The 17,117-nt window shown below is 35.9% G+C and overlaps 1 protein-coding gene across 5 annotated transcripts in view; it reads right to left on the minus strand.

The window, feature by feature from the left end:
- Positions 1-15,530, minus strand: part of LOC149541162 (flavonoid 8-hydroxylase 2, chloroplastic-like) — a 45,987-nt gene extending 30,457 nt beyond the window's left edge. For all 5 annotated transcript variants that reach the window (XM_089802150.1, XM_089802151.1, XM_089802154.1 and 2 more), the window contains exons 1-5: positions 14,856-15,530; positions 5,486-5,673; positions 5,099-5,204; positions 4,754-4,897; positions 4,370-4,588 (exon numbers count right to left, since the gene is read on the minus strand). In XM_089802150.1, coding sequence (XP_089658276.1) covers positions 4,370-4,588; positions 4,754-4,897; positions 5,099-5,204; positions 5,486-5,673; positions 14,856-15,467 — 1,269 coding nt within the window. In that variant the 5' untranslated portion in view covers positions 15,468-15,530. The remainder of the gene's footprint in view (positions 1-4,369; positions 4,589-4,753; positions 4,898-5,098; positions 5,205-5,485; positions 5,674-14,855) is intronic.
- Between the last annotated feature and the right edge of the window lie 1,587 nt (positions 15,531-17,117).

Below are 17,117 nucleotides of genomic sequence, written 5' to 3' on the forward strand. Positions count from 1 at the left end.
GGTCCTCTTAATGTGGTGATTGAGACTTTTGACAAATTTTCACGAACGAGTACCTTCAAGTATCTGGGGTATGATCTAACTCTCTGAGGGTCTCTTTCACTTCTATAGAATTCACTAGAGTATTTGAATTCACCAGAGTCTTCGCCATTCCTAGCAAGAATGGCAAGAAGATTGATTTGAAGGCCAAGAAGATGACAAGGAGCAAAAAGGGGTATTGGATTAAGTTGGTGTCACAAACTCTCACAACGACTTAGATGGACTCAATAGCAAATGCTTCCCAGAGTCGAGGATTGAAGAAGTCACTCATCATACAGGGACCATGGCATTGTATTATGGATGCAACAAAGAGTTGATTTATCGGGCCTAGTCGAGCCTCAAACATTGCCCTTCCCTAGATTATTTTGATGAATGGTCTTAGAACAACATAGTATATGATTGGGCATCTTTGTTGGCTGAACACATGTATGAGTTCATGACATTGCAGCATAGGACTTTCTACATGCCTCTTTTTGCTATTGGCTTGTTCTTTGAGGCTAAACGGGTACAAATTATACTTGGAGAGTTGGAGGTGAAGCCAAAGGGTACCTTGGCACCTAGCAAGCTTCCAATATTGTATTGGAGGTATTTGGATGCAGGGATTGCACCCACAGAGTAGTAGAGGAGATGCCAAGTGGTATTAGAGTCCAAGTCGGAGGATGTGGACAATGGTAGGGAGGCCACTACAAAGATTTCAGGAACATCTGGAGACAATCTACAGAGGGTTGGCAGCAATAGTCAGGTGGCAGAGGGTGAGGCTATAAACTCAACAACTATAGAGGCATCAACAACTACACCCACGCTACTTCCACTTGCTCCATCACTTCTGTTAAACACAACCCATTTGACTCCACTGGTGACAGTGGGCTTGATGATCGTTGCACCCATTCTAGGGTTTAGTTAGTTGAGGACATTAGTTAGGATGGCTCCCGCAGCAAAGCTTAGTATGACACCCATTGCAAAGCGGCTAGAGTCAGCTCCAATTACAGACCCAGAGGGAGGTATAGTGGTGGCAGAGCCCGCCACCCCAATTGAGCAGTTCAGAGAGTTTGTGCCATATGATGATGTAGAGGCAAGAGATGAGGTGGCTCCCATGGACGTGATAGAGGTAGTTGAGATGTATGCAAGAGTGGAAGAGATTGTGGTAGTGGAGTAGTTGAGAAGGATGGAGGTTCTAGGCATGACATTTGAGGCAACCATGAGTACTTAGCTTAATCAATATCATCTTAAACCTCTGGCTCCAATGGGGGCAACCATCCTATCTCCTCGAACCCATGTACCGTCTGAGAGAGTGGATTTAGATGTGAAGACCTCACTACTGAGGCTAGAAGAGGATAGTGTACCAGTGGCCACACGGTTGTTGGAGAGTTGCTTGTGGCATAGTTGGTGGTGGCACCCCATGTAGGTGTACCTGAGCCTCCTAAGGGTCATGGTAACATTGGGTAGTGCATTCAGGAGATGGTAGCAAAGATGATGATAGGCACCAAGCGTGTAGTGGCCTCGACGCAGGTATAGGGCCAAGAGGGGGCAGAGGAGATTGAGGCCTTACTGGAGTTTGTTAAGATAGGTTGTGCACAAGATTTTTACCATTGTTTTGAGTCTTGAAGGTGGCCAACTATCAAGACTCTTGAGATGATGGAGGGTTGGAATGTATCAAAGAGCTAGGGTGATTCAATGAGTGGGGAGAGCTGAGTTTAGGCTCTACTATAGAAGGTGGAGCAGCTATTTAGAAAGGGCTACTATGAGTTAAGGCGGACTCAACACGTAGCATCCTGAGACAAAGGCTCAAAGATTAGTAGTTGTTACTGTTAGGGAGGAGTTGGCATCTCATCTTCATGCCATTGTGGAACAAGATAGACATGAGTTGGCATCCTATCTTCATACAATTGAGGAGTGGCACTGGCAAGTGTTTGCTCAAGAGAGGGTTGCATGGGCAATTGAGAGGGAGGCTCTACTAGCAGAGAGAACTATGCTGGAGGAAACACAAATGAAAGACAAAGAGGTTCTTGAAGCTTCCTTTATGGTGTAGTTGGTGATGGAGTGGCAGATGCTAGCAGAGCGTGTCTTGAAGTTGAGGTCGGATCAAGTGTATGAGCTAAGAGCTCGGTTGGCAATGCCTACACCACCATTGACATCCTCTTCATCAACAACACTTTCTCAACACCCTCAGCCATGTATGGTGTTTCATTTCTGTTGTGTCATCGAGAGATGACTTTCTTTTTTGGGGGAGATGATGTTGCCGGTAAAATAATTGTTTAAAGTGTTTGAACGGGTACGCAATTGGGTTGTCGGTTGGTGATAATGGTTCATGGTAACTTTCCAACACGTTATAATCTATGTACTTGTATACGATGATCATCATTATGTATGAAGAAGTGACGCTAATATTATCTTGGTCACCCGTACTTTAATGGAGGTGAGTAAAGTCATCGTATGGTGGTAACACCGTACAGGTGTTCAAAATGAAGAGACAAGAATCTGAAACAATTCACAAAGACTATATAAAATTCTTTGCATACACAGAACATGCTGAACTCTATTATTATGAATATCACCTTCAATAACCTGTGCAAAGATCATATAGTTGATCATATATTGAATTTATGCACAACCCTTTTCTTGCACTCAACAACCTTCCATCACCATAAGACAAAACCTGACATATCATCTTGCGACTGTGGCAACTACCATCCCTTATTATCAAAAGATGGATGAATACTTCAAAGAAATGCCAGCTGCATACTCAGAGATTGAAAATTTTGAGAATGAACATGCCTCATATCTCTGCCATAGACCTCCCATTGAAAAATCTGGCCATGTCGAAGAGAATAGATTCTAATAAGTGGAATACAGAAAGACCGTAGTGTTCCATAACAATAGGTCGTTAATTATTCAGGCTCCAAGTAGACATGTCATTTATAACTTGAGCCACCACAAAAGTCAAGAAGTCCCAATGTCGTGTCATCTCCAACCTGAGGAAATACAAAGCACGATACTTAGATTGTGCAGCCAATTCATACCAAGGAGAAAATAGACTCCTATTCGTGAAGTATGAATGAGCACATTTCATTACCATAACCACAAATTGTTGAGAAGCCAGCAAATCCACGTGATAGATAATAGGAGCCACCTCAGACATGAAGAAGACATGGAACCAAGTCACCTCATACCCTTCTTTGAATAATAAACACATAGCAATATTTGTAACCGTTCAAATAAAGAAAAAAGATGACATGAAGACAGTACAGATAAGTGGAATAAACAGCTCAGATTCAAGCACAATAGCACTATAATATTGTGTGGTAACAGTTCCAGGAAGAGACAGTTCATGTTTAGAAAAAATGCAAGGCTTCTACTTGAAAGTACCAAAACATAGTAAATACAATCTGAAAGATCTGATAGTTCACAACAGAGATACCAGAAATGAAAAGAACATCAACACAGGTATGAATGAGATCTCTCGCAGCTATAATAAGCATTGACATTGATATCAGAAGGGATGAGGTTAGATTCATGTCATGGACTAGTTTGATGGAATAGATACCCTAGCTCTTGTTAGAGTTCAAAGAAAACTGATTGTTTGTGTATCCAATACCAATTACCAAAAGAAACAGATATCATATGACAGTGCTAACACAGAGATCCTGATAACATCAAAAGTATCATTAGATTTGAATAACGAATTTCATAGTCTAATCTCAAACAACATTTATTGCACAAACAAAAACCCTTGTTATCCTAGCAAAACTAGCATCCGGATTCTAGTTACCTTTTACTATTTAAATTCTTTTACCCTGATAATTATCTGGGTTATTTAGATTTACTCTTTCATCCCATATACCTATTTCCATCAGCTTTGGGCATTAATATAATTAATTCATATTGCTTTTTCTTCTATCAATTTCAGAAATTTCCGTTCTCTTCAAGCATGATTAATGGGTGAGATCCAAACTCTTAAACTTGAACTTGATTAATGGAATAACAAACTCTTGTTAAGGCAGGATAACGGGTGAGATGCTGCTTAAAAGACCTATCAAACGACTAAACAAGTGATCATCAATCTTTGTAATTATAAAATATTCATAAATTTAAATTGTTAAGCATTATGTCAATCCCCCTTTGATTTTTTTAACCAAAGTCAATTTCATAGTTCATATTGAAGTCCACTTTTGTGTTTAAATCACAAGGCTATTCCTTGGAAATAATTAAAAACCTAGAAACTTTATAAAAATTTAATCTTTTGTACAGTTCCCAATAAGCCACTTATTTTATAAAGCAACTTGCTGACATGACAAGATAACATGCTTCCAGAATTAATCAACTTGCCGGTTACCTCAAGATGAAGAAAATATGAATCCGAGTCAAGAAAGAGATTTTGTTGAATATGTGTTATCCACCGTGGCAAAAAAAGATTTGCCCACAAGGCAAAGTTCCTTGGGAAAGCCCATATAAGTCTGCTTTTGCCTGGGCTTATTGGTACACAAATAAATACGAGAAAAAGAGTATTCTTTTTCTTGTCTTTAGCTCCTGATATTGATGTCTGATCCATTCCCTACATAAATTACAACACATTTAAAAGATGAAATGTGAAGAAGGAACAAAATGAACTTGATAAACTAGTACTACTTTAAGAAATTTATAAGGCTGCAAATTAAGGTCCATCATCCATGCATGCCCAATTTATATAATCTTTTCTAAAACTTATAGACCTCCCTACCTTTTTTGGTGTAAAACTGAAGTCAGAGACATAGACACAGGGAGCTATAAAGTTCGTCGAACCTTGCTCATGTTCACCTTGAAAACCTGACTTCTCTAGATTTTTTAAACGCAGGTTCAACGGCTTGCCTGCCCTCCTATCACTCTGGTAATGCCAAGAAAAGGTTGCAGTAAAGATTAGATTGACAAAGCTTATTTCGGTAGAAACTGAAGACAACACTATTCATTCACAATTTTACTGATAATTAGCAGCTTAAATTTTTTTAAACAGCTATACTGCAAAACATGTTTGTTTTTCAAATAATGAACGTGAAGCTACATTAAAAAGGAGGATAGATGAAGCTACCTTTTGGGAGCCACTAACTCTGGCTGTGTCAGTCCGAGAAACAAGCCCATGATGTGCATATGGAACATGGGAAGGGTCCATAAGGTTTTCAGTAAGTATTTCATATCTGGAATATTTCAGCCAAGATTTTAAATGGCTTACATCATTACATTTCAAAGCAAATATGTAAAAAATTCTCAAATGTCATTTATTCTCCTCCTGTGAACATATAATGACTCTTACTTTTTAATGGTGAGGTATAAAGCCCACCAACAGATGTATAAGCTCTGAGATGCAAAACCAACCTTTGGGAAAGAAAGATAAATTATGAAACTACCAATCAATTTGTTTCTTTGAAATGTGACCCCAGACAATATATATTTCCTTCTAGTGTCCAACAAGAATTACCCGTAAGGTAGATCTCTCATTGATAAAGTATATGGGGACGAGGGATCACTGAGCCCCGGTACAAAAGGTGGCTTTTTCTCCACAGCAATATCTTTGAAATGAGCATCAGTGTTCGGCCAAAACCAGATGATACCTTGCTGTTGTACACATGGGTAAACACGTGTGCATGCTTTCTTGGAGGTATGTACCTGCATACGAGGCCGCATCACTTCACTTAGAAGAATCGAGTTACATAAAAAAGCTTTACTAGGTGAGTGTGTGTATAACATGTCTGTAATTTAATAAAAATTAGAGAACTCTTAATTTCATGAGATCAAAGAAAAAGGATATATCAATAGTACCCACAAATTTATGGAAGTAAAAAAAACTAGTGTAATGTGTACGTTTGTCTAGATATCTATTTGATCAAACCATAACCTGCATAATCTTGTAAGAGAACAGAAGCATGCAGAATGGACATAATCCAAAAATCAGAGACATACCACAGGGTCAGAGAAGATATATTGCAAAAAAAATCGAGCCGGAAAAAACCAAGCCCAAAAACATCAACACTCAATGTACTGTTCAGCAATGAAACATTACAATAAATTTACAGAGTCTGTGAATACTTTTGAAATATCAAGTTCCTCCAATGTATCTTCCATATGTCCAAGCATAATAGGTAACCATGTAACTACTCATCTCAAACCATGCCTCATGTATGCACTGTACAAGAGAGCTCAATACAAATGATAGTCAACTAACTGTCCTCAGCCACTAAACATCTGATTGGTTTTATAAAAACCTTTGACCATAACATTAAGTTTTTTGTACTATTAGGATTTTTTCCAATATGCAACCAACACAAAATATCTAACCAATCTTAGATATAACTTTAAAAATAGACCAATATGACTAAACGCCCAATACATATTTATTTACACAGTAAAAACAATTCCTTCTTGTCAAAGATATACAACATCCTTTGGCTAACAGTTTATAGATTAGTCTAGGCAAAAAAATTAAAATTAAATTTCTCAATTAATTCCAAATGATCAGGTGTGAAAGCCTTCCACTGAACAAAGAATCCACAAAAATGTGTTATTATTTGATTTTTATATCAAAGATTGCAGTGGTCCACCAATATCTTGAACGACTACCAAATAATTAATGGATTTTGAAGAATTCACAAATAGTTAATGGATTTTGTGTTATTCCAGAAACATGAATCCATTATCTTCTTTATGTTATAACTTATTTCCAATTAAAAGTGATGTTAGGTCTCCATTTAGTAAAATGTATTTTCCCTTAGCAAAGAAGGACCTGCATTGAGCATACTCTATTCCAAAACCTGAATAATCAATCCAGATAATTTTTAGTTTAGCATAAGTTACTGTTAAGACTTAAGAAATGATATGATTTTGACCTAAGGAGAAGTTTGAAGTTAGATATAGATAGAGTTCAATTCAATTGAGCAATGGTTGAATACTGTTCAAGGCATACCTCAAAAAAGAGTTGAAAAGTCTCCTTGAACTCTCATTCATCCTAATGGTGGAACATGGTGTGTGATCCGCAATATTGACAATTAAGAATCTTGCACACAATCAAATCCAGAAACTAGGAGAAGTTAGGTTTATTTCATTACCAGAAATTTGATGTATTTGAAATATTTAAGAAATTGAAAGCTTTGGTTGTCTAAGATCAAAGAATGGAGGTGAATACTGCAGCAGAGAGTTTGATTGTTATTGTTCATACCATGGTAGACAAAAGGCAGTTCCTAGAACACCACAAGAAAATGGTGTGTCTGAAAGGACAAATAGAACAACTATGGAGCATGCAAGGAGCGTGAAATTGCATGCAAGATTGCCCTTACAATTTTGAGCAGATGCTGTTGACATTGTCATTTGCTTAAAAAATAGAGGGCCTTAAAGTTCCTAAGATGGTGGTATTCTAAAGAAGGTATGGACAGGCAAAAAGGTAAACTATTCAATCCTGAAAACTTTTGGCTCTGAAGCATTTGTCCATATTGATATAGAAGATCGACCAAAGCCTGAGGCAAAATCCAAGGAGTGTACTTTCACTGGAAATGGAGTTAATGATTTTGATTATCATTTATGGGATTTTGAGAATCAAAAAGTTATTAGGAGTAGACATATCATATTCAATGAAAAAGTCATGTACAAGGATCAAATGCATGGGAAGAAGTAAGAAAAGGAACACATACAACGCATGATGCTTGATGAAATCCCAGTAAATGTAGTACTGACAGTGCTAGAAATATTGAACCATAGCCAAAACAAGCTCCAGAGCCACAACAAGTTCCTCAAACTCCAGTGAGAAAACATTCCAGATTGTATACCTCCTTAATCATATTCCCCTTCTTTATATTATGTATTATGGACTGAATCAGGTGAACCAGAAAGTTATTCAAAAGCAATGCAGGTTGAAACCATAAAGAAGTGGGAGCAAGTAATGAAAGCGGAGATGGACTCTGTGATACAAAATCAAAGTTGGGAACTAGTTGAATTGTCTGAAGGTAAAAGAGTTTTGCCTAACAAATGAGTTTACAGGTTAAAGGAAAAACCTAGAGGTGAGAAAAGACATCAGGTTGGACTTGTGGTAAAAGGATTTACGCAGGAAAGGGGTATTGAATTTGATGAAAATAAATTCTTCTTGTTAAAATTACTTCAATTTGAACTATTCAAACTATTCTAAGTCTTGTGGCTCCAAAAGACTTGCATCTGAAACAATTAGATGTCAAGATAGCTTTTCTCCATTGAGATTGGGAGGAAGAGATTTACATAAGGCAACCACAGGGATGTGAAGCCAAATGTAAGGAGGATATAGTGTGCAGATTAAAGAAAAGCTTGTATGGGCTGAAACAGGCACCCCGACAATCGTATTTGTAATTTGATAAGTTTAAGGCTTAACAATATTATATCAAATGTCATTCTGATAATTGTGCTTATTTTAAGAAATTGGATAATGGTAGCTATATTATCTTTTCATTATATGTTGATGATATGCTTGTTGTCTGGTCTAATATGCAACATATAAATGACCTTATATAGAAATTAGCAGAGTCATTTTCTATGAAGGATTTGGGTGCGCCCAAATAAATCCTTGGTATGAGGATAACTAGAGAAAGGAAAAATCACAAATTAACATTGTCTCAAAGTGATTACATAGAGGAGTTGAAAAAATTTCAAATCCAAGATGCAAGACCGATTAGTACACCTTTATCTAGTCATTTTAAATTGTCCAAAGAGATGAGCCCCGAGACACAAGAGGAGATGGAGTACATGTGTAGCTATATTATCTTGTTATTATATGTTGATGGCATGTTTGTTGTTCGGTCTAATATGCAGCACATAAATGACCTTAAAAAAATTAGCACAGACATTCGCTATTAAGGATTTTGGTGCACAAAATAAATCCTTGGTATGAGGAGGACTAGAGACAGCAAAAATCACAAATTAACATTGTCCTAAAGTGATTACATAGAGAAGGTGATGAAAAGCTTTCAAATCCAAGATGCAAAACTAATTAGTACACCTTTATCTAGTCATTTTAAATTGTCCAAGAAGATGAGCCCCACGATGCAAGAAGAGACGGAGTACATGTGTAAGGTTTCATATTCTTTAGTAGTTGGCAGCTTGATATATGTCATGGTGTGTATAAGACCAAATATTGCACATGCAGTGTGAGCTATGAGCAGGTATATGAATGATCCTAGGAAAGAGTTTAGGAATACAGTAAAGCGGATTCTCAGGTATTTGAGGAATACGATAACTTAGTCCTTGTGTTTTGGAGGCTCTTATTCCACTTTACAAGGGTATGTTGATTCAGATTTAGTAGGAGATGTTGATAGGAGCAGTACAGGGCATGTTTTTACTGTAGGTGGCACAGCGGTCAACTGGATTTCCAGATTAAAAACTGTTGTAGCACTTTCAACAACAAAAGCAAAATATGTTGTTGCTATAGAGGCTAGTAAGAAGATGATTTGGTTACAAAGGTTAAAGGAAGAATTGGGCAAGACACAAGACAATAGAAGATTGTATAGTGACAATCAAAGTGTGATTCATCTTGCAAAGAACTTTGCCCTTCACTCTAAGACCAAATACATACAGCTCAGTTACCATTTCATACACTGCGTTTTAAAGGATGATAGTTGAAGCTAGGGAAGATAAATACTAGCAAAAATCCTACAAATATGTTTGACCAAAGTAGTAATTTGAGAAAAACAAAATTCCTAATCAATTTCTATTGACCTTCAACCAAGATCATAGTGAAAATGAGAATGAGTCAAGTCCAGGTGTGTTAATCTAGTGGGAGCTACAGAGCTAGCTGTTAGAAAGTAAAGTCCACCAAAATAACTAACAGGGGGGATTGAATTAGTTGCCCAGTGAAAACAACTCTCACTATCCTTATTACTTTTGAAGCACGTAAACTGTAGATGCAACAACTACAAAACGATAACCATAAACAATAACACCAGATCTATTAACTAGGGAAACCCTTGATTAGAGGGAAACCCCAATGGAGATGGTACCCGCAAAATGATGTACTAATATATAAGTTCCTTGTGAAAGGATGGAACATGTTAAGAGTCAATGAAATACTTTCAATACATATCAATCCCTGTTAGGAGACTCGGAATCCCTATTAGGAGATTCCAACCCTGTTAGGAGTTGTGTCAACATTGTTAGAAGTTGAATGGAAGACAGAAGGACCCACTATCCAAATAGCTTCAAGAAAAGACCACTAAACTCACTATCCAACTGGCCTTAGTACTATTCTTCTTAGAATAATACAAATATACAATTGTCCAACAACAACTTCTTGCCAAATGCAGTCACTTTGTAAGCTCATTGTGCCTCAGCTGCACCAAACACTTCTCTAATCAAAAGATATTTTTTATCAGATTCACTAGATCTCACACAAAAGTTTGCATATTACAAAAATGATCTAACTAATGATTATAACCAAGGAAAACATCTTTCCTTTATACCAAGTCCTAAAACTAATTATTGAGTCAGCCTTAAGGCTTTCCAATTTACAATAATAATATAGGACCATCTTAAGATATTACATTTACACGTTACATTACAATATTACATCATTTCACAATTAGACATAAGTTGTTGGTTCACAATCTTTATAACTCTTCACTCACTGTTCATCAGGATGTGCGCATTTAACCACAACATCTTCATCATGTCTTCTACCTCTGTCCAAGTCCACATAACCAAATTCTATCTCTGTTAGAAGAATTAATCAAAACATCAAGAACTATTTCCCAGTAACTCTATTTGAACGTTGTGTTCACTAAATCCATCGTATCTCTATCCAGTCTTCATATTTCTACACACGCTCTTAACTGTAGCATCTAGACACTTTGTAGAACATTCTGCCAAGTCCGCATAAGCTCATCTTTAATCCTTGAACCTCGCGAAGCCAAACTCTGTTTGTTGCTCTATCAATCTTTACGTAATAACCAATATGTTGACATCAATGACAAACTCAATCATTAATGCAACACACAACCTCTAAATCATGTCTCCAACAATGCTAGGATACTCCCCCATAGGAATACCATCAGCATTCATGCTAACAGTAGCACTATTGCCATAGCATCAGTCTTTAAATGGGAGATCGTTTGGTGTAGAACCTGATTAGTCTCCATGTGGGAGATTGGGGTATGTAGCAATTGACCACACAGTTATTGTACGCTAGTCATGTATCATGTTTTTTTTTTAGGGTTAGGGTTTATTTTGTTAACTACCTTGCAAGCCACCTCAAAAATGCTCGACAAATAAGCCAATGTGTCATGTGAAATCGTCATATTGTAATTTTCTCTTCGCAGGATAATAAAATAAGTGGACAACTATTTCACTAGTGGATGTAGTCCATATTGGGTGAACCACATGAAATCTTTGCATTATTGTATTTTTGTCATCTCTTATTTCTGCACTATCTTAATATAGCTTATTGTTCATATCTTGTAGAAACCCTAACACGTACAACCATTCAATGGGCCACATTACATCAAGGATGAAATTTGGGGAAATAAGAAAACAGTTTTCAGGTATGGGTAGGCCCAAAAACCCAATGAAAGAAGGAAATCAAGTGCAAAGAGCAAAGCTTCAAGGTTTCCAAGCTTGAGATCTTATAGACAAGGGAGATGCAACCCAAAAGCTTTGCTCTTTGCCTTGAGTTCCTTATTGAGGAGGATTTCCAAGCTTACCCATACTTGATTACTAATTCCTTCATTCCCCATAACTCAATCCCCAATTAACTTACCCCAAATGAAAAACTATTACCATTTATTTCATTGGTTAAAAGAGATTAAAAAAAGTTATGTAAAAGCCCATAAGATTAATATGCGGTGAAATATAACTCATCATTTATAGGTTATTATTTTTTGAAAATATATTAGAAATGATCAAATCGGGAAAGAATTCATTGTATATTAATTGTAATGTGAAAGGATGTAATGGTTCATAAGTACCCCTTAAATAACTATATACATCAGATATACGAAACTTTAAAAAGTTATGGAGATCATTTAGGAAAGAAGGTGGTTTGTGGAGCTACAAATGTTGGAGAAAAAACACACAAATGTATCAAATTGTTCTAACTAGAACTTTATAGTGAGTTGATTAACACATTTGGCACCCTGTGTTTTAAATGGAATTGTTTCTCTAAGAACCTATCATAACTAAGAGGGCTGAGACCATTAAATTTATTCCCATGAGTTGTTGTTTTGATTAACACATTTGGCATAGTGTGTTTTAAATGGAACTGTTTCTCTTAGAACATATCATAACTTAATATAATTTATTTCTCTTAGAACTATTTCTGTAATTTTGTCATCTCTTATTTCTGCACTATCATAACTTAATATAATTTATTGTTAATATCTTGTAAAAATCCTAACACGTACAACAATTCAATGGGCCACATTACATCAACGATGAAATTCGGGGGAATGAAGAAACCGATATTCAACTATGGGTAGGCCTAGAAGTCCAACATAAGAAGGAACTCAAGTGCAAAGTGCAAAGCTTCAAGGTTTCAAGGATTGAGATCTTAGAGAAAAGGGAGATGTAACCCCAAAGCTTTGCACTTCACCTTGAGTTCCTTATTGAGAAGGAGTTCAAAGCATACTCATACTTGATTACCAATTCCTTCATTCCCCTTAACTCCAGTACCCAATTAACTTCACCAAATGAAAAACTAATACTATTTATTGAGATATAAGAAAAGTTATATAAAAGCCCATAAGATTAAAAAATAGTAAGATATAACATATCATTTATATGTTATTATTTTTTGCAAAGGTGCTAGAAATTATCAAAATGGGAAAGAATTCATTTTATATTAACTGCAATGTGAAAGGATGTAATGGTTCAGAACTACCCCTTACAAGATTATATTAATCATATACACAAAACTTTAAAAAGTTATGGAGATCATTTAAGAAAGAAGGTGGTTTATGGGGCTATAAATGTTGAAGAAAAAACACAAAATGTATCCAATTCGTTCTATAGAACAAATTGTTCTAACTAGAACTTTATAGTGAGTTTCAAATTGTTCTAACTAGAACTGTAATGTCCCCATTTTTTTGGCAGCATCAGAGTTTCAGAGATTAGCTTATTATTGTGATCCTCGTAGGCTAATTATTGTGGGTAGAGGATCTTTTGAGGCAGTGGCTTGGCTTAGGAGGGTCTTATCTTCTCCACAATTCAGTGAGCTTCAGTTTGATTTTTGTTTGGCCTAATTCGGACATCATTTACTCTACTTACTATTTTTAGTAAGTGTTGAATCATCGAGATAGACCTCTACGCCATATGTGGCTCGGTCATATCAGCCTCTAGCGCAGACAACATGCGAAGATGATGAGTAGTAATGGAGATATTAATATTTATTTGGCCAAAATAAATATTAACTTTTGAGCTTATATTATTAAGTTATAATATAATTTATTATATTATAACTTAAGTCACTTAAAAATAAAATTTAATGGTGGAACTATATCTTTTATCCCACATTGGGGACACGAGTGAGTTCCCACAAGGAAAGAATAAGAGGGCATGAGAGGTTCTTTTGTTATCATTTGATTATTGTCATTTACATTTGATGAGTTGTGTGAAGCCAAGGGTTTCAACATTTGCCACTAGAGAACAGAGTTCTTTTGTGTGCCTCCATTTGAGCTGGTGAAATGCTCAATAAATTTGGTATTGGGAGGACATCATATAGGTGTTCTATTCGAGCATATTGGTGAAAGACCCTTCAAGGGGCTGCGGTTGTTGGAGAAGACAAATCAGTCTTTTCATTGTGTCAAATTTGTGGCATAGGGTCAGATTCGTGGAGTAAGATTGAAGGAATAAGTTGGATAATGCTACAATAACTTGCTACAGTATTGCTGCTACACTAACATCACTCTAGTAATGCTGATACAGTATCGCTGTTACAGTGTCGCTGCTACAATGTCATTGCTACAGTGATCTACTACAGTAATTTGCTACAGTGTCGTCGCTGCTACAAGCACTCGCTACAGTAAAAATCCATATTTCCTTGACCAGTTTTCCAGATTCCTATCTATTTAATTTGTATTGCATGGATGATAGATTTGAATGTTTTAGGGCATGTGTAAGAATTTAGAAATCATTTGTAATCTGATTTATATCAGAGTTTTACATCAGAATTTGTAAATCAGAATTTTACATCAGATTTGTTGCCCTAATGTCTTATTAATGTAGATGCATATTTTCTGATTTATAGTCAATGCTCTATGTTTTAAAAAAAATACCAAAACATTTGCTGTTGGTTGTTTGGAGTTTTGCAAGTGTATCAGTTAAAGTTTGGCATTTATATATATATTCTTGTGTGCAAAGTGTTTGACGAAATGTCAAACAATTGAATTAGAGAAGAATTTGGTGTCTGACAAAGTTATAACTGGTTTGGGTTATTACAAGAACTTTATAATGAGTTGTTTTGATTAACATTGTTACTATTTCTCTTAGAGCATATCATAACTAAGAGGTTACAGAGTCCACACGATTAAATTTATTCCCACTAAAAATAATACACATTCTAAATAACTAAATATTTTTAATAACTGAAACTTATTTAAATAAATATTTATAATATTAATTGTATTATTAAAATGCACTGTAGTCTACTTCGATGGTAATGGCTAAATCCAGAAGAGCATACTGGCTAGGATTCCAAGATAATTAGAATTCATAGTGGGATTCAAACCTCATGACCCTGTTTGTGTGTGTGTTCTAATTGAAAATTGGGCGAACTATCTGAATTCTGCACTTTTATATTCATTCACGCAAAGAACTTGCATAGCTATAGTGTAAAGATTGACAAAACATACCGGGGGTCCATCAGAAGGCGCCTGTGGAATGAATTTGCATTCTCCATTGGAACCAAAGCACCAGCCATGATAACTGCATTGCAGGTCACCATCTTCATCAATTCTTCCTTCGGAGAGAGGTGCCCTTCTGTGAGGACAGCTATCATCAAAGACTTTCCATTCATGTTCTCTCTTATCCCACCACACAACAATGTCAAGCCCTAAAACCCTGAATGCATGAGGCACCCTCTTATCTAGATCATATTCTGGTGCGGCAGGGTACCATTGCTCGAACCAATTGAACTTGTTCTCATCTTCACTTTCGGCAATTGTAGACTCTTGTGGAGAAAAGCTTGTTAAGGGCTCTGCAATGGCAAGGGGAACAAATTTCTTTCTCATGTAGCTCCATCTTCCGCTTCTGGAATTATTCAGCGTTCTTTTAGGCAATAATGTGGACCAAACTGAGACCTGAGATGTCACTGTGTTCCATCTTCTTGCTCTGAGGTTATTTCTTGCTTTTGCGGATGTGGGAGTGCTTCTACAGGGAAATGAATTGTACCCAACTGGGCATTGAGCACTCATTGAATGGTGAGCTGATTGTGTGACCCAGTCCAATGAATATGCACCATTCATACTTGCACGGAAAATCTCAGAAATGTGTTCTTAAAAAATGTTTTATCTTCTCATGATCAAACTGGAAATGCCTGGCTCTGGGTTGAATTCATAGGCGATGGTATATCCTAGAGCCTCTAATGAAAGGAGCAGAAATGGACACCACATGTTCATGAAGTGGGCCAAAGTCTTCTGGTCAACTGGCCCCCAATTATTCTCCATAAAAATATCCATCCTCTACAACCACCATTTAAAGTGTTTCATCGATGAGTAGGTTGAATAGGTGGTAAGATAAATAAAGGAAAGTATGATCCATTTAGAAAGGGAAGTGAGAGGAGGGATGGAGATGGAGAAGTAAAGGGAAGATGTGTAGATGGAGATGACATATGTATATTAGCATGTGTATGTATTTTAGCGTGCAATGGGTATTTCGAAGATGTGGGATAAGTTAATTAGGATAGTTTTAGTCAATTTGGTACTAACATTTGCATTGTCTTAAGAGCATTTAGTAGGTCATTTAGACAATGATCTCATTTGTGCAACAAAGATTTAGACAAAATGGTGTTTTTGCCAACATCCAACTTCCCTTTGTGTTATAAAAATATGGACTGCCATCAAATAATGTCAGGGTTTGCCATCATATGGCATTTGGAATAATGGACTTCCATTAGATAATGATGTCGCAACAACCCTGGTAGACCTATATATAATATGTGGAATCATATACAAGTAGGAATCTTGTCAAGATACCTAGAAGAAATGTAGTCTTGTGGGATATGCACCAATGGATTTGTTAAAACTTGAAAGAGAATGCAATGGGTAGATGTAAGGCTTGATTTTGCAATCTTTGCCAACATTTTTCCTATAAGCCCTAAATTAGGGGATTCAATGCCCCCTCCACAGGTGGAGGTCACTCGGAGGGGTATATAAGGGTCTAAATAGAGGTAGAATAAATGATGTCACATACACTCTAATCTTTTAGTGTATTTATCCCCTTTAACGTATAATATATTATGCATCCATAAAATATTTGCAACTACGCTATTGAACATGTCATTCATTATTGTTCTAATTGGTATGTTCAATTTTGTAGAGAAGAGTGTTAAAGGAGGAAGCTACATGAAGTTATGAAAAAAATTGTGTTGTAATTGATCTATTGTTTCTTCTTTCTCACTTTTCTTGTTTGTACATGTTTCTCACCCTTGAGAGTCTTAAATTTCATGCCATTATTTTTCTTATACTTGACTTGGTTTCTTATTAAAATCATAACATAATAGAACATAACTAATTTATAAGAATACTATGCATATTTGAATAAATTTATAAGTTTTAAAATCATATAATTATTGTAATATAAATAACATATTTAACACTTTATTTCTAAAATTTAAAATTTATTTTGTTTTTTTGAAGAGAAATATAATGTTTAGTATTTAAAAAAGAGATTTCAAAAGTTCTTTAATTAAGAAACGCTCAATCAAAATCAAATCTTATTAAAATATATATTATCAAAATGAAGTGGATGATTATGAATGTATTAATTTGAAAATCTTATTAAGAGTATGAATTTTATATGGAAAAAAATATTAGAAGCGTACAAAATTATTTTCTTACATTAATGGTTTTATATCTCCAAAATTATTTTATTAAATCATCAAAAGACAGACAATA

This window comes from Cupressus sempervirens, chromosome 9 (assembly GCF_028749045.1).
Source record: "Cupressus sempervirens isolate cs-2001-9-10 chromosome 9, ASM2874904v1, whole genome shotgun sequence".
Classification (NCBI taxonomy): Eukaryota; Viridiplantae; Streptophyta; class Pinopsida; order Cupressales; family Cupressaceae; genus Cupressus; species Cupressus sempervirens.